Source organism: Suricata suricatta, unplaced genomic scaffold (genome assembly GCF_006229205.1).
Source record: "Suricata suricatta isolate VVHF042 unplaced genomic scaffold, meerkat_22Aug2017_6uvM2_HiC HiC_scaffold_140, whole genome shotgun sequence".
Classification (NCBI taxonomy): domain Eukaryota; kingdom Metazoa; phylum Chordata; class Mammalia; order Carnivora; family Herpestidae; genus Suricata; species Suricata suricatta.
Window position 1 is genome coordinate 30,132 of NW_021858220.1, and position 17,456 is coordinate 47,587.

Here is a 17,456-nt window from a genome sequence, read left to right on the forward strand (position 1 = left end):
TTATGGAGCGGGATTCTACCTAGTGCGCAGAGAACTTCTGTGGGACAGGAAATGTAGGACGGGCCTACAAAGCTTAGAGGACGCTGGTTGCTAGATCAGCCATCCAGACTCCGCGCACTTCTCTGCGTACGCGCCCATTCCTGCTCCTGTGTTCTGTTGTGGTTGTTAGTGGTACCTAGGTCAGAAACCTAGAAATCTCTTCTTTGTATCCAACCGGTTCTCAAATCCAGCCTGTTTTCCTTTTTGTAGTCTAAAATTTTCTTATGAAATGTTTACATTTTAAGTGTTTATTTGCTAAATTCTGACACATGCATACATCTGTGTAGGCCAATCATCTGTTAACGTAGAGAATGTCACTGTCATCTTAGGAAATTCTCTTAGTACTCAACTGTGTCGATTTGAAACAGTTGTATACCATTTATGTGCTGCAGTCTGGTTACACTTTAGCTAATACCTCTTACAATATTACATAATCACCACTTTCGTTTTGGGGTGAGAACATTTAAGATCTGGTCTCTTAGTTTTGAAGTGTGCAGTGTTACTGATCCTAATGCAGTATGCTATGCTTTAGATCTCCAGAACTTAGGCCCCTTCTAGTTGTATTTTCTAGTTTGTATCCTTTGGCCTGTTTTATTTTTAAATATTCCTTGGCCTCATCTTCTTGTTGCCAAAGCCTTGGTTTAGGCCCATACCTCTCATCTGGAACCTGCAGTGGTTTGTCTGTCTTCCTTCTCCAGTTCATTTTCTCTTTAATGAGGGAGCTCTCGCTTGAGATGCTTCTGGTCAGGAGCTAGCTCTTGCTAAGTGTCCTAGAACTGCTGAAACTTTACACGTTAACCCAGATTGTTAGGATAAGTTTGCGCCTGCGTCGGCCAGGCCAGGAGTTAAATCCTCTCCTTCGATAGCTACTAGCAGTCTGTCTTTTCCAGTGTCCCTACACCTTGCCTTACTGGTTGCCTCAGGCTTGCTTCTTTGTCCCCTGCCAGATACCTGGGTCATTCTTTTCATCTACTATTTATTGGACCCCGAAGGTTTTTCATTCACAGTTAACCAGGTCACTGTGGGCCCGCAGTATCTGCCTGCAGGGTCACAGGCCGAGGTTGAATGTCTGTTGCCCAGTACTTGACCACGATGCTTTGTATGTATTGAGTGGGTACTGCCACAGGTAGATAGCTTCACCATCACAAAGACCATAAGTTTCCTGTTCTGCTTTTCTTTACATGTAGCAACTGGAAGTTGAGTAGAGCATTAACATATCTCTCTGTATTTTGTTTTTGATTATCTAGGTCAGGATGGCTAACTGGTTGGCTTCCTACCTGGTGCCCTACGTCTACATCACACCTTAAAGAAGCTGAAGAGAAAATTTTAAAATGTAAGGTTTTCTTCCTGTTAAGTTAACTGAGGTATTTGCTAAAATAGATCTCATAGATCACATTGCCCAGAAACTGGAGATAAGGTTCTGTGGTCTGTTAGTATGTTGGCAAAAGTACTTTTCCCCTTTTCCATGTTATTAACAAGTGCAGAAATGTTGGGAGGTACGGGTTCTCAAACATTTTGGTTTTGGGTCCCTATTATACTTTTTTTAAAAAAAATATGTTTAATGTTTGTTTATTTTTAAGAGAGAAAGAGACAGAGCATGGGCAGGGGAGGGGCAGAGAGAGAGCGAGATACAGAATCAGAAGCAGGCTCCAGACTCTGAGCAGTGAGCACAGAGCCCAGCGCAGGGCCCCAACCCACGAATGATGAGATCATGACCTGAGCCTACGTTGGATGCTTAACCGACTGAGCCACCCAAGTGCCCCCCCCTAAATTTATTAAGGACTTAAATTAGTAAGGACCTCAAGAAGCTTTGTTTATCAGTAATAGCCAACAATATTTACCAACTAGTAATTAAAATGGATTATTCAAAATACGATAATATACTTATTTTAAAATAACAGTAAGAAACCTGTTATAGATTAAAATAAACAGGTTATCTCAAAGTAAATACTTTCCAAACAGAAATTAGCAAGAAAAGCAGCATTGTTTGCAAATTTCTTTAATGTTTGGTTTAATATAAGGTGGCTGTATTGTTCTAACTGTGGCTGCATTGGCTATTGGTAATCACATCTATGTGATCTCTGGAAATCTCCACTGCGTACCCAGCACAGAATGAGAGTAAAACATGAGCTCTGTTTTTAAAATAGTTTTGACCTCCTAGATCTCCTGGAAGGGTCTCAGGGACTCCCTAGAGGTCGCTGACTACACCTGATAACGTGCACTAGGTGTTCAAGAACACGTAGCCTTGTGTGATGGGCACATGCTGGCCTAGAACCAGGTAACCTGGTCCAGGCCCACACCTGCAGTCAGGTGGTGTCCAGATCTTGGATGAACCACTGTCAGTTTCCCATTTGTTACCTGTAAAAGGAAGGGGCAGGATGAACCTTATAGTTCCTTCTGTTTCTAGTTTCTTAGGATTCTTTAAATTTGCATTTTAGGAGTATGGAAACCTGTTTTAAAAATTTCTCATGCACGCTGAGATTTACACAGACCTGTACAGTTAGGGCAGTCCTGGTATCTCTGGATATACTTTCCAGAGGTGGTTCTTACTGGTTCCTGCGGATTCCCTACTCATAGATTCTAGGTGTGCAAAAAGGAATGAGAATTGGCCCCTGGCTCAGCATCAGATGTGAAAGCAAGTGGGGAGAGCTGTCTAATAGAGCATAACCGTTGGTTTTAATGGGAATATGCAGACATCTGTGTTCAAATGGCTGATGTGGTTTGGTTTGGTTGGTTTGGTACTTATGCTGGATCATCTCCTTTTCTAAAATGATGGCATTTGCCCTCATTTGGAGGCCTGGGCTTTGTTAGTATTCCAGATGAATTATGGGTTTCCTCTTTACTGCTACTATGTGGTACAAAGCTCAGGTTATTTCTTTGGTTAAAGGGCAGAAAGTCCCAGTTCTCCAGCGTTTGTCTGCTATGGATGAGTATGGGCAACTAAGTGGTATATTTAAAGTGTCAATAACTCAGTTAATAATTTAACATAAAGGAATTTCAAATTGGTTTTGTCTTTAATCAATTTGGGGGAGATTTAAAGTATTGAGCCCCACAGCATTGAAGGCAAGTAAAAGTTTTGATCTACAAAATTGTGATTATTTGCATTATCTAGGGAAATTGTTGGACTTGAGCAATACCTGGCACCTCGTGCCAAGACTTCCTACCAAACCCGGTCACTTCTTTTCTACTAAGCTTTGAAATGACTTAGGTTTCAGTTATGCATTTAATGCAGATACTGTTAGTCCTTCCCTGAATTCCTGGTCACTTTTTAGGGAAAAATGTTTCTTTTGAGTCCAAAAGAAAAGTCCAAAGAACTAACATGACTTGCCAAAAGACTGTGGCGGCAGGTACTTGAGTCTTCTCTGAGTAGATCTTCTCACTTAGAGGAGGATGACTTGCTTCAATAGATGTAGGCCTTTTTGGTTTTTTTTGAATGACCTAATAAAGGCTAACGTCTTGTGAATTGATACCAGTCAGTCTAGAAGATTATTAATTTCTGATTGCTTGAGAATACTCCTCAGGAGATGGAGTGACACTAAGCAGAATTTCTTTTTTATGTTTTCATCAGGTGTCCCCTGCACATACAAAAAAGAACCTGTTCGTATATCTAATGGAAATAAAATATGGACATTGAAGTTCTCTCATAATATTCCAAGTAAGACTCCTCTTGTCCTCCTCCATGGTTTTGGAGGAGGTCTCGGACTCTGGGCACTGAATTATGAGGATCTTTGCACCGACAGACCCGTCTATGCTTTTGACCTGTTGGGCTTTGGACGAAGCAGCAGGCCCAGGTTTGGCAGTGATGCGGAAGAAGTGGAAAATCAGTTTGTGGAATCCATTGAAGAGTGGAGATGTGCTCTGGGATTGGACAAAATGGTCTTGCTTGGACACAACCTGGGTGGGTTCTTGGCTGCTGCTTACTCACTGAAGTACCCTTCGAGGTAAGTGGTGGTGACAGGAGAGAGGCACCCAACAGCTAGTCTCGTTCCAGTCTGTGGTAGCGGTTGGTGCTTGAGCCTGGCAAGACCGATTATAGGATCCCGGAGACCAAATAGGCACAACCAATGGCCAGTTTAGTGGCTAAAGTAATGATGTTAGGGTTTTCTTATTACACATGTTAAACATGGGCAGAAAGCTTGAGGGAGGGGACTTTCTATTTGCCCAACTTTTAGAGTGTCTACATAAACCACAAGTAAGGATTGTTTTAGTGTGGTTGGGGTGCCTGGGTGACTCAGTTGGTTAAGTGTCCAACTCTTGATTTCGGCTCAGGTCCTGATTGCATGGTTTGAGAGTTCGAGTCCCACTTCAGGCTCCATGCTGACAGTGCAGAGCCTGCCTGGGATTCTTTGTTTCCCCTCTCTCTGCCCCTCCCCAACTCATGATCTCTTTCCCTACCCTTCCCCCCATCTCAAAAATAAATTAAACATTAAAAAAATTGTTTTAGTGTTAGTGGTATTGTTTATTGTCATTGTTATCATTAGACCTATGGATTGAGCAAGCTTTTCCTAACCTTTTTCAGGTTATAATGAGTTATAACAGGACCCAAAGGTGAGAAATTAGAAGTCCTGGGGGCCAGTGTTATCTTTTGGCTTAGAGCAGATCCCTCAACCTCAAGCTTTAGTTTTCTCACTTGTAAAGAACAGAAGATATATCTGCATAGTCTGCCTGACAGGGTTTTTATTATATGTGTCCTACCTTTACTGTTACAGATTTATTTTTCAGAGTCATTTTCAATTAATGACTTGAGAAATTTGCTTCAGAATCTTTGCAGCATCTCCTGCTTTCTTTCTTTGCCTTATTTTCTTCTGCTGTTTCCTATTATTTGGTTCATCTCTGAGTGAAGCTCACATTTGAGTGCTAAGAAAATAGAAGAAAAGCTAACTTTTTTCCCTTATCATTCGGAAAGAGACCCCCCAAAAATCAACATTTTTATGTTGCCAATGTATTTTTCCATTGCACTAGTTTTTAAACCCAAAATTGCAACCAACTTTGGTATTGAAGTCTGTGAACAAGACCCAGGGTGATGGTCATTTTCAGGCCGCATGCTGCGCCTGTGAGGCCGCCCTGCCCCGTGACTTCAGGTGTGCTGCTGACAGGGAATCTGAAGTGTGGGGTGACAGCCCTGCGTCCCTGAGCTTTTCTCCCCCGTGAGCAGCTGACTTTTTCTGTGCAGATCCTTTACCTCAACTTCAGTATTAACCTTCCCCCCGCCCCCGCCCCCACCTTTGGAGAGTTTGTAGTCCTGTGCGTGCTAGGTGGTTGTAGTCTTGTCAAATGATAGACTCCTTTCAAAAAAAAATTTTTTTTGTTGTTGTTGGCTTTTGGGGTTTACTACCTTTTACTGTGTTGTTCTCTCAGTGGAAAGTAAGAGAAGGAAGTGGATTCTTTTCTGGTATAAGATACTTTTCTGTTGGCGAGGCAGGGGTAGGGGGGTTGGGCTTCCTTTGTTTCTTCTCAGGGGTGTTTTATGTCTATCTTGTGGTATTTATTCTTTGGCGATGTGATACAGGACTATGTGGGCTAGACCCTGGCCATGAATTATGACCCTTCATGGCTATTTACTGTTTAGGTCAGTTGGTGAGATTTTCATTTGCAGTTATGAAATACTCTGAAGAAATCATTGATTCAAAAGAGAATGAGCACTTTAGTTATTTTTAACTTAAATTTGATTAGTTAACATACAGTGAAATATTGGTTTCAGGAGTAGACTTCAGTGATTCTTCACTTACATACAACACCCAGTGGAGAAAAGCACCTGAAAACTATGAAAGGAACAATAGCATACTTTGAATGATGTGGTAGGTACAATATGTATCTAAAACAAAGCCAGTGATCCCTGCATTAGACTACATTTTAGAAAATGAGTTTTGAATGCTTGTGCCTGATGCTAGAAATAAAACTAAAGTATTGTGTCAGGACCAAGAACAACGAAGAGAATGTTTGAAATAATTAGCATGTTTAAATTGGGTGATCGCTTCGCTACCCAGTATTTGAGAAGAACTCTACAGACCATGTTGGATATTCAAGCGTATTTTCTTACCTGCATAATTTACATTATTAAACAAGTTAATTTCAAAATAGTGAGGTTTTCCAGATTTTCAGATATCCCTGTTCATGACTGCTGTGGTTGGCACATAGTGGGTGCCCGGTGTTAAATTAATGAAACAAGGAGGCCATCAGACTGAGGTGGTAGCTAACGCTCTAGTGGCTACATAAGCAGTAAAATGTAAGCCTGTAAGTGCCTCAAGGTTATGAAATTGAAACCTAAGAGCAACCAATCACAAATAGCCAACGTGGCTTTAAGCTGTAGCCAAATAATTTTCTTTCTCTGCGTCCACACCTTCTCTGTGGAGCACATCTAACCACTAGGGTTTGGCACTGGCACATACAAATTTTTGCTCAAATAAACTTAAAATTTTCAGTATGCCTTCTTTATCTTTTAACAGTGTTAACTGAGTGTAGAACTACCTACTCTAAATGTCGCTTATCCAGCTTTCACTTGTCCAGCTTTTTGAAATATTTTAATTTTTTTAGAGCAGTTTTAGGTTTACAACAAAATTGAAAGGGAGGTACAGACATTTTCCATAGAATTCCTGCCTCTACACACACATAGCCTTTCCCACAGGTGCCATTTTTATTGTGCTGTCATGAGATTAGAGTCAATCTCTGAGGGCCAGCCTGGTGGCTCAGTCGGTTGAGCATCTGACTTTGGCGCAGGTCATGGTCTCATGATGTGAGCCAGTGATTTGAGCCCTGCATCGGCTCACTACTGTCAGCACAGAGCTTCTGATATGCTGCCCCCCCCCATTCTCTCTCTCTCTCAAAAATGAATAAGCATTAAAAAATAGAAATCTTTGCTTTTCAGAAAGATTTTTCAGGGAGGGGTTGAGAAGAAGGAAAAAACGATCTAATTGAGATCAGATGAGATTCATTTAATTTCCTTCACTCACTGTGCATCTTTTCTTGTGTCTCTTCTCCTAAAGGACTTTGAGAGAGTTACCTTTTTCTTTCTTTCCTCTGGTATAACAAGTATAATCTCTCTTTCTTTTCCTTTCTGACATAAAACTACAGTTTCTTAATTTCTGTTTCTGTGCATGTTGGAAAAAAAAACCAAAGATAACAGTCCATTCCTACTTCTATTATCTTTTATGGGTAGTCCCATCCTTCTCTTCCTTTTTTATTTTTATAAGGCATTTTGAGGAAAAGGCTGAAAGTGCCTAGTTTAACTTAAGGAGGCATTCTTTTGCTAGAGAACAGATAAAACCCGATCCAGTTATTTTTCTAATTTTTGATACATTAGGCCAACATAGATACTTCATCTCTATGAGCAGCCCAGTGTCTCTGTCCGTAAAAGTTGTTTAATAGCTTCACTTGTGGCAGTGGTCACATATTTTCCCATTTCTTAATACTGATGAGAAACTGAGCATTCAGCGATTGTGATACGTTACATAAAAACACCTGAAGATTCCTCCATTGAAATAGTGGTAATGGATGAAATACTTTAACATTATATTCCAGCAGGTTGGTTGTGTTTAAAGAATGTTTCTTATATTAATTTTTTATGTTTATTTATTTTTGAAAGAGAGAGACAGAGCATGAGCAGGGGAGGGGCAGAGAAAGGGAGGGAGACAAAGAATCTGAAGCAGGCTCCAGGCTCTGAGCTGTCAGCACAGAGTCCGACACGGGGCTCCAACCCAAGAATCGCAAGATCATGACCTGAGCCAAAGTCGGACACTTACCCAACTGAGCTCCCCAGGTGCCCCTAAAGAATGTTGAGAGACTGTATGTGTTTAGAAGACTTGAGGTGAGGTGTGCTGGAGGGGACACACTTAGCCTCCTGCGGAGCTTGAAGCTGCTGAGGGTTGTGAAGGGGGAAGGGGGAGGTCTGTGAGAACCCGTGATGAGAACCCGGCCCAGCAGGACACCCTGGAGAAGTGCAGTGTAAGCTGAGGTCGAGTCTGAGGGGAGTAGCGGGAGAGCATTCTAGGCAGTGGGGAAAGCAATCGCTAGGTGGACAGCTTGGGCCATTGGAAAGGCCACAAGGCTGGTGAGCAGAGAAGTTACAAACTGGTTTGTAGTTTTCTTTAGCACAATTACCATGTTCCATCCCCCAGTGACCTTCGTTCATCTCCGTTTTCTTACCATGATGTGTATTAGAGATGCCATTGTAGTGTCACTTGTAGATTAATGTGCTGTCACAAACAGGGCCACTCGTGGTGTGAGGTGTCATGGGCTGTGTCTGAGCCCCTTATGGTGGGCGCCGGGAGAACGTGGAGTAAGCCAGCGTGATAGTCAGACATGCCATCTCCTTTCTTCCATCTGTGCACTTTTCCCTGTTAATTTTCCTTTCCTTCTGGTCCCTACTTTTCAGGACACTGTAAACACCTTGTTATAAACTATGGAAAGGCCACTGTAGAAACCTTTACTAATTTAGGAAGTGTTTGGCAAAGGGGATAGATACAGTAGAAGAGGTTACACGTGGTTTTTACTTCTGCACTAAATGACTTTCAGATCTTCTGACCTGCAGCCTTCCTTGGCTCTGTCTCCTGCCTGCAAGAGATGGGCTGAGCATTCCCTGCCAGCCCCTTTTGAGAAGAAAGGCTCCTCTACTTGACCTGAAGTTGGGGGCTTTAGTTTGCTGTTCTCTGAGCTGCTGCACTCTCCCCCCAGAGGCCCGGAGCCAGTGGGAGTCCCTGGGGCCGGCGTCCTGTGGAGGAGGCCTCGCCTGTGCGCTGACTGGTTCTTCCTCTTCCTCGTTCTGTGCGTTCTGTTCATGGTCCTGTGGATTCCCTTGTGCTTTTTGGTTCTAGGTCTGATTGTTCTTCTTGTATTATTTCTGGCTAGTGGCTGACTTTAAAGCTCGTGGAAGTCAGGTTTATACAGTATTCCCTTGTCAGCGTTCACACTCAGCTACCCCATCCTGTTGGAGCCACAGCTCTACCCTTTAGGCTGTAATCTGCTCACCATCTTTAAATTCAAGACCTATTCTGATGACTAATTTGAATAATGCCTCTTTAAGTGTTTCAAAACTGATAGGCTGGTCCCTCTTCCTGCTCTGCCAGTTCTCTGTTTTTCCTGTAGTTTGAATCAGTCTCTGTCTCTTGACAGAGAAGTCTGATAGGATGACTCCTGTGTCCCATCTTGTTAGACTCCTTCCTTAATCCTGGCTGTGAGCTAGCAATCCCATCGCCTCCCCTCTATGGGATGCCTGAGGGTTGGGTCTAGATCACTGTAATAGTTTAGCTACATGTTAAAACCAAATAACTTCTGTCAGAGAGGAGCTAATCTTGTCACTAGAGGAGCTGGTGAGATGACAGCCTGGGCCGTGGACTGGTGCGGGTGGTAGGCACCTGTGAGCCACCTGCGGGCAGGCTGTCCTGAAGACTGAAGGTTCGGCTCCTCACTGCCCACATGGGCCCCGCCCCCGCCCCTGCTTCTCGTGCTCCCCGGAAAAAGTCTTCTCTGGTAGTCTTCCTGGTTTTGCTACTGTAACAAGATAACATTTACTGGATACTTATTACTCCGTAGCCACATGGTCTGTCTCATTTAAAAGTCTTATAACCAAAAATAAGCAAGTTATTTTCGGCGGCATTTTCCGTGTAGCGAAGGCAGATGATCTGGAACTCCAGTTTAGACCTTGTTGCAGAGCTTTTTAAAAATTGTTTTCAATTTTTTTTGACTATAATCTCTCACTAAGAATTATGTGTGTCTGAAATAAAAGCTTCATGGAATGATACTCACACTGGTTACACAGTTTTCTATTCCAAACTGTACAATTAAAAAAACTGACTCTGAGTCTCTAAGTGGATTTTACTACCCACTTAGGGGTAGTGACCTGCGAGATTAATAGAAGAAATAATAGTGATGTTCTCATGTCATCTGGGGAACCAAAAACATGTAGACTGCACTAACCACTAACTGCCGTGCTTACATCATGAGTGTAGTTTATAAAATTTGTATGGACTTAAATGCTTTCCTTTCCAATTGGAAACAGAAAAACCTAATACTCCAAATGTTTACTGAGTGTCTGCTGTGTGCTAAGCACCGTGCTCAGCTGAAGACACAAGACTAAACAATTGTTGGGGTGATTCACTTCATTCAAAAAAGAAAAAAAAGGTAGTCCTTTCTAGTATATATACTTTGTATAATTTGTTAAACTGGCATTTTTATCTAGGGATGCAACTTGGAAGATATGTTTTAACCAGGCAAGCCAAAACTAGGGCGGAAGCAAAGCAATCTTGTAACTAGAGGTAGATCAGACTTGACCTCCTCACAGTTTCCTTTGTCCTCACCCTTCTCCGGTTAGCAGATCGGTACGAGCCTGGACACACTGGGCAGGATCCCCAGATAAATTCATAACAAAATTTAATCATTTCTAAGGTAAAATATGTTTTAATAAAGAGTTCATGATTCTATTTAGGAGCCAAGTCAATAGTGAATACTACTAGCTATTTCCTAATGGGAATCTCTGCTGCTTTCAACTAGATGACTGTTTCATTAATTCCACTTAGACCTCTGGCATGCCTTCCTCTCCCCGCCCCCCAGATTTCCCTGTGGGCTGTAATAAGAGGAAGTTAGGAGGAAGTCAGTTAGCAGTCTCTGCCATTAAAAAAGCAAAGAAACTCCTTTTGATCCCACTTCCCATACACCAATAGAAAATAGTCTCATAAAACTCTAAAGCAGCCAAGGCACTCTTTAAGTACGTGGAAATCTCTCTTATTACACATCTCCACCCAAGACTGGTAGCTACATTCTACAATGTACAGTCAGTGCTGTGAAATCTAGAGTATAGGGTTAGGACTGGCCTAGCGCTGATGCAATTTAAGCTTTGCCTTTACTGATATGTTATCTTAGGCTGCTCGGCCTGTTCTTAGGGGAGAGCCTTCCGCTCAGTGGCTTGCTGGCACGGTTTAGTGCGCTGGGATCAAGACTCGGGTCAGCCCAGCTTCTGCGTTAACTGGCGTTCCGTCCTGGCGAGGCCACACAGTGCTCTCAGCTTCCTTCTCATCTGTGAGATGAAGGGTGGCTGAGTATTCTCAAGGGCCCTTGGAGCTCTGTGCTCTGGGTCTGTGCTCTAAAGCTTTCCACTTAAGACAGTGCAGTCAAAGCAAAGGACTCCTTATTAACTCATCTGTGGTGGCAAAAATAATAAAACATTATATTGGGAGTGTTTATATTTATATTGGGAATAATAGCCTTCCATGCCCATGTTCTGGCTTCTGTACCTTTTTGTCTTAGTAATGACCTAGGGAAGGGATGTTAGAATCATGATCAGTTTATCCTTGGGAAGTTTTTGTTGGCATTTGTTGGCTGTTTTGGTTATAGTTGAATAGGATTAGAGTCATGAGGACCTTTGTGCTCTATCCGGGACCTTTATGACATCTACCACTGTGTGTAGACACATGGGAGTAGCCCTGGTAATTCTTTTCCTCCCTGTCAGGAGGAGGTTTCATAGGGTGGAACAATTAAAGCTATTAGTGATAAGAAAGGATTTTATATGAGATGGGGCTGAGAATTTTCTATCTCTTTGGTCATTAAAGAAGAAAATTAGGAGAGGGTTAGGAACAAAATCTGGTATCAGTGTATCATGATCTCACGGGTAAGGTAGACCTGCTCATGTTTACCAAACCTGAAACCCAAAGTAGGGGAAATTTCAGCCCATATTATTAATTAGCCCATTTCTGTGTTTATGGAAAGTTATTTTAAAAGTACTTTTGAACCCACCTAAAGTGCTAATGCCTCTTAAATTTTGAGAATGATTGGTTCATAGGAGATATGTGTTGTTGCTATCTGAAGCTGATTTATGAGGTGATATTAATCTCCAGTCGTTTCTACAGTGTCAGCCATGAGCTACTCAGAACCGTTGGGCTTTTCTGAGGGGTCAGTGATCTGTAGCATCTGCCCGAGCTTCGACAACAAACACCCTTTCTCAAGGATGGCCACACAGTTATGTGCTCTTCCACACATCCTTTCTTATCCACGTTTACATATATGAGAAAGGAAGCCCTCTTCCTACCATAAACCTCTCACCTCCTCTCAAATCTGAAAGTAATAAGAACATGATGTAACTGGTCAGCCATTCTCTTTAATATGCAAGTTTTTGAAGGTGATTTATTCTACCTTTGCTTCATAAATCATGCTGATTTATAAAGTCCTGGGGTGAGTTTGCTAAATGAAATTGTTTCTCTTCTTCCTCCAACAGGGTTAGTCATCTCATTTTAGTGGAGCCTTGGGGTTTTCCTGAGCGACCTGACCTTGCCGATCAAGACAGACCAATCCCAGTGTGGATCAGAGCCCTGGGAGCAGCACTGACTCCCTTTAACCCTTTGGCCGGCCTCAGGATTGCAGGCCCCTTTGGTGAGCGCCCGGATCTGTGTCTGGGAAACGCACCACTTTGGCAGGGGTGGGATTTACTGGCGCCGCTGTTAACCAGAATCCTAGAAACAAGCTGACTCTTTTTCTTCTCCTCCTCTGAATTACTGATTTACTGAATTATTTTTTTTCCTCCTTCTCTTAAAAAGTACCAGTCCTTTCATAAAGATCGTGAAACTAGGGTCTTCTCCAAGAAGAGATTTATAGATAGATTTGTATATATGATGATTATAAATATTATAGGTAATTAGCAGAGCTGAGAAGGTGGGAAACGCTGAGAAGGTTCCCCAGGGCATGAGGAGGAGAAGGGCAGCTTGCTGACCTGTTGGTGACATTAGAGATCCTGTGACCAGTTGGTGATACCCAGCTGGCAGATCACAAAGCCTGACTTGATTGCCCTTGGGGCAGATAGGTGTGGTCCTGTGCTCACTTTCCCTTTTTGCTCCATGATGTCAGAGTATTAAAATAAAATCATCCTTTTCTGCAGAGATTTTGGGGACTCTTGACTTGTGTCTCTGGTCATATTATTGAAATACCAGTGTTTAGTATCTGATTTAATTTCGTTTGACTCTCAGCTCCTCCGTCCCCACCCCAAAGCCAAGGAATTTCCTTTCCTTGTTGTCCCTGATGGTGATGGTCTGGACCTCTGCTTCCCTTCTTACCGCCTGTATCCGTGAGGAGCACTGTTAGCGCCAAGTGGCCGAGCACCTGAGCGGTCTAAGCCACAGGGCTCGCACGGTTCCCTCTCCAAGCAGGCTGCTTTCAGCATTTGTCCTGCCAGCTGCCGGACTCGGGCTTGGGGCCTGCGGCTGTGATTCTCCTGACCGGTCTCTCCACGGCGTCTGAGGGCTGCTGTGGCAGGAAGCCCCATCTCTCAGAGCAGCCCTCTGAGCAAGAAGGGAAAGAATGGAAAATGGGCTTCTCTCCATCATGCTCTTTGTCAGGAAAGAAAGCCCTTCCTTAGAAGGCCCAGCAGGCCTCCCCTTAGGTCTGCCCACCCCTACTTCTTCCGCCAGCAGAGAACAGTCCATTTCTGTGGTGGATCAGTCATGATTTGTTGCCAGGGGCTGGCGTGAGGGGCCCGCTGACCTGGGCTTGCTGCTGCCTAACTGATAGACAGGAGTCCGCTTCTGTTAGCAAGGCGAGAAGAGGGGGCGGGGAGGCAGGATAGCCGCTGCAGCGGGGACAGTAGACTCTGCTCCCCTCTTCTAGGCCTGGCCCCTCTCTGTCCTGTGCCTCTGTTGGGATAGGGAGAACCGCGGGACTACACAGGGTTTGTCGGCGCCCGCACTGCACTCCCTCAGTGCTCTGACGCGCAGCCTTTCTCCCCCACCCCCAGCCCCTTCACCCCTCCCGAGTGGTGTCGAGCCACTCCTCTTAGGTTATGGTCCTCGGTGGATGGACTGTTCAAAACTTCATTTAGTCGGTACAGTCCTGAGGTACAGGTGGGCTATGCTTGGTCACGGTTCCACAAGAGTCAAGAGTCAAGTATGAAAAAAAGCTAGGAGACGGTAGTTGGGGAGGGGGGTTCCTTGGGAGCGGCCCTCTCCCACCATGCCCTCCGTCTGCCCTGTTGCTTGCACATGTTGGGGTGGGGGTCATGTAGAATGTCAGCCAGGTCATCAGAACTCTCCACGCAGCTGTTGAGCTTCTTCAGAGGGAGCTGATGCTGGTGCAGAAGACCTTGCTGGAATAATGGGCAGTGACAGAAAGGGGCTGACTCACCCCTGGGGCCCCAGAAGGGAAAGTCGTGGCCGAAGGGAAGCTTCTGCTCTTCATCCTTTTTCTTCCGGGGACCTTGCACCCACCTGTCACCTCGGGAGTGGGTGGCCTTAGCCGGGAGGGTTGGCAGTGTCCCAAGTCCAGCAGAAACTCTGGGGTTTTTTTTCCCACAGAAAGACTTGTATATCCCAGTTTGTTTACTTTATTTAGAGGCTAATATAATAGTGGGAGAAATGAAGATCTGAGCCATGTGTAATAGAATTTATTTTCCTGTGAAAACAAGTCTTAGAAAATTAACTTGTACGTCATTTTGAGCTCCTGAGACACCTCTGTAAGTCAATATACAGTACTCTTTACTCATTGTCTTAATTCTTAAGGAACTTGAGGAGACCTGTGCTCGTTTCCACCTAGAATATACACTTGAGTACGTGTAGGTATGTCTGCATGTAACACTCCTCCGATAAGCAGACACACAAAACCTTCCTGTTAGTCTGGCCATTAACTGTAATTTAAAACATTCATTTCCTGTTACATAGGCTTAAGTCTAGTGCAGCGCTTAAGGCCTGATTTCAAACGGAAGTACTCCTCCATGTTTGAAGATGACACTGTGACAGAGTACATCTACCACTGTAATGTGCAGACTCCAAGGTAAGGGTTAAGACTCTGGTTTCCTGTGTTGGTGTTTTACACGGTTCTTCTGTGAAACCCTGTGAATAGTCTACGAGATTGTTATCCGTAGTTGAATGACAAATACTTGTTGAATACTCCACCTGTTCGTGGAGGGTCTACCATGCCAAGCATTGTACCGCATTCCGGTGAGAGATGAGGCACCAGGGTGTGCTGTCTCCCCACACAGTGCCCGTGGGTAGGCCGAGGAGGCTGTGGTCGTGGGCCCCTGCGGGAGGTGGTTGGAGGTCAGAGAAGAAGAATAATTTCAAATCAAACAGCATTTCCAAACTGAGTATGCTGTGCATGTTCTACAAAAAGAAAGGGCTGCTGGCTTAAGGAAAATTAAACAGTTTTCAGTGTGGTGGATCTTAGAGACTTCTGCTACGCCCAAGGGCGTTAGGGCCCCTGAGTGCCCAGAGGGGCTCTCTGGCGGGCCCTGGACCAGCGGGAGGGGCACTGCTCCAGTGGGTGAGGCATAAGCGAGGCCTGGGAAACAGGGAGGGAGTTGTGCAGGCATTTTGACACAGAGTAGAGGGAGGACCTGGGGAGGAAGAATGTGCAGGCACGGTAGCCACAGGTGTAGGAAGGCCAAACAAAGGTGTCCCTTTTTTTTTTTTTTTAACATATGACTTATGGGCATTAGGCCAAGGCACCAGTGGACAGAACAGCCTGAAGATAGTGGGGAGCTAGGAGGGGCCCGGAAGACAAGGCCTTGGAGCTGTAGGGAGAGGGTCAAGCGCATGGTGGGCAGAGGAGAGCTTCATGGCCTCCCAGAATCTCTAGGGGAGCTTGTCAGAAGTGTGATTCCTGAGCTCTGTTTCCGAGACTGGCTCGGCGGGCGGGCTGTGTGTTAACAAACACTTGAGGTGACTCCGTGTAGGTGGGCTGAGGGCCGCGCTCCAGAACCTGCAGGTGGCGCCGAGCCTTCCCAAGGCTGGGGCTTGGGCGTGAGAGGCCAGGTGCAGACACAGCCCCCTCACTGCTGGCAGAGAACACGCACACCTGCTCCGTTGAAGGGGTGAGGCCGGGCTGCTGTTGCGCTGGAGACGCGGCCCTTCTCATGAAGTGCGTTAGAGGTTCTCTGCCAAGCGTGAGGGAGGCTGGGGAGGCTTGGGGTCCTGAAGAGGCTTACGATTTGGTGACTCACTGGCCCGTCAGGGGTGGTGGATCAGGACTGCACACTTTAGTGACTTGTTACAACAGCTGTTAGTGGCCGGTCCCAGGGGTGTCATCTGCTTTCCTGCTTGGTGTCCCTGCTTTATTCCCTTACGTTTCATGATTTCATGTGCCTGTATGGTGTCGATTTGTTGTCCTTCTTGTGGTGGAACTTGAATTCTTCACAACAGGCCATTTAGAGCTTTGTTTAGTACTGCAAGGAAAGAGAAATGACAGCAAAGTGGGTCTGTCCCGGGAGTCTGCAGAGGTTCTGCGTTCTTTTGTGTGGTGATCAGTCAGCTGTGGCCACAAGGGAAGACACAGAGAGAGGCTCAAGAAATCAAAGTTTATTATACTCACGGGACCTAGAAAGGCGTGGTCACTGAATGCCATGAAAGGTCACTGGGAAGCACCAGACATGGGTCAGGTGGCAGAAGACAAGAGCGAAGGGAAAGTTGAAGCAGAACTTGGATCGGGTTCTTCAGGCAAGACAGGGCAGTGTGGCGGACGGTTTAGGGTCGGCTGGTTGAATAATTTCAGTGGGCTCTAAGGTGGAGGGGGCTCTCTCATTGCCTGGCACATGGCCCAGGGACGGGTAAGGCAGAAGACTTGCCCCCGGATGTGTGGGCAGAACAGAAGGCGCGTGGCACTGGATTGTCGGCCGGCAGGCGGCCGGCGTGTCCCCCTCGAATCCTTTGCTGTCCCCAAGAATGTACTGGCTCCAAGATGCACCGTCTCTCCCTAGCCAGAAAGGGTTTTTTAAACATCAAATGTCATAATATGCAGGAAATAAAAAATGTCAATATACGAGAATACCCCATCCGTGTTTCTTCTTGATACTGGTTTCTTACTGCTGCAGGTAAAAAGTTGGTGCTGTGCCCATGTCGAAGCTATGTTCTACATTTCAGATTAGTTTTAGTGAAAAAAAACATTGTAACTTTCCCATAGGGAATTTAATAATTTAATGATAGGGAACTAGGGTTGCATGTTGGATTTAGAAAAGGGTGACTTTTAATCAACTAGAGTTCAGAAAGTCCTGTTTATCTAACAAAAGCATGGACCTTCTGTGGGATTTGTTTCTTACACTTTCTAGTAAATCATTTTCTGTTTAAACTGAGGTTTTCCTGAGGGCGGAGCTAAATATGAGTGTCTTGAGAGCTGGTGGGGGTGTGATGCCTGCTTCTCCCCGGAAGTCATGTGTATGCTGTCTTCCTTGTCCTTAAGTGGTGAGACAGCGTTCAAAAACATGACTATCCCGTATGGCTGGGCGAAGAGGCCGATGCTGCAGCGGATTGGCAAGATGCACCCTGACGTTCCGGTTTCGGTCATCTATGGCGCCCGGTCCTGCATAGACGGCAATTCAGGCACCAGCATCCAGTCTCTGCGACCGCACTCCTACGTGAAGACGATAGTAAGCGTGTGGTGGCGTTTGTTCTTTGCGGGGTCAGTGAGGCCTGCCGTTCTGTGTTTGCCTCCGGGGAGATTTCACATCATCCCCA

The 17,456-nt window shown here is 45.0% G+C and overlaps 1 protein-coding gene across 1 annotated transcript in view; it reads left to right on the forward strand.

The window, feature by feature from the left end:
* The window catches only part of ABHD5 (abhydrolase domain containing 5), a gene marked incomplete at its 3' end in the record, with an annotated part of 26,318 nt that extends 8,863 nt beyond the window's left edge, over window positions 1-17,455 (forward strand). The window contains exons 2-6 of the mRNA XM_029931181.1: window positions 1,287-1,372; window positions 3,608-3,980; window positions 12,242-12,396; window positions 14,670-14,781; window positions 17,182-17,455. Coding sequence (XP_029787041.1) covers window positions 1,287-1,372; window positions 3,608-3,980; window positions 12,242-12,396; window positions 14,670-14,781; window positions 17,182-17,455 — 1,000 coding nt within the window. The remainder of the gene's footprint in view (window positions 1-1,286; window positions 1,373-3,607; window positions 3,981-12,241; window positions 12,397-14,669; window positions 14,782-17,181) is intronic.
* Between the last annotated feature and the right edge of the window lies 1 nt (window position 17,456).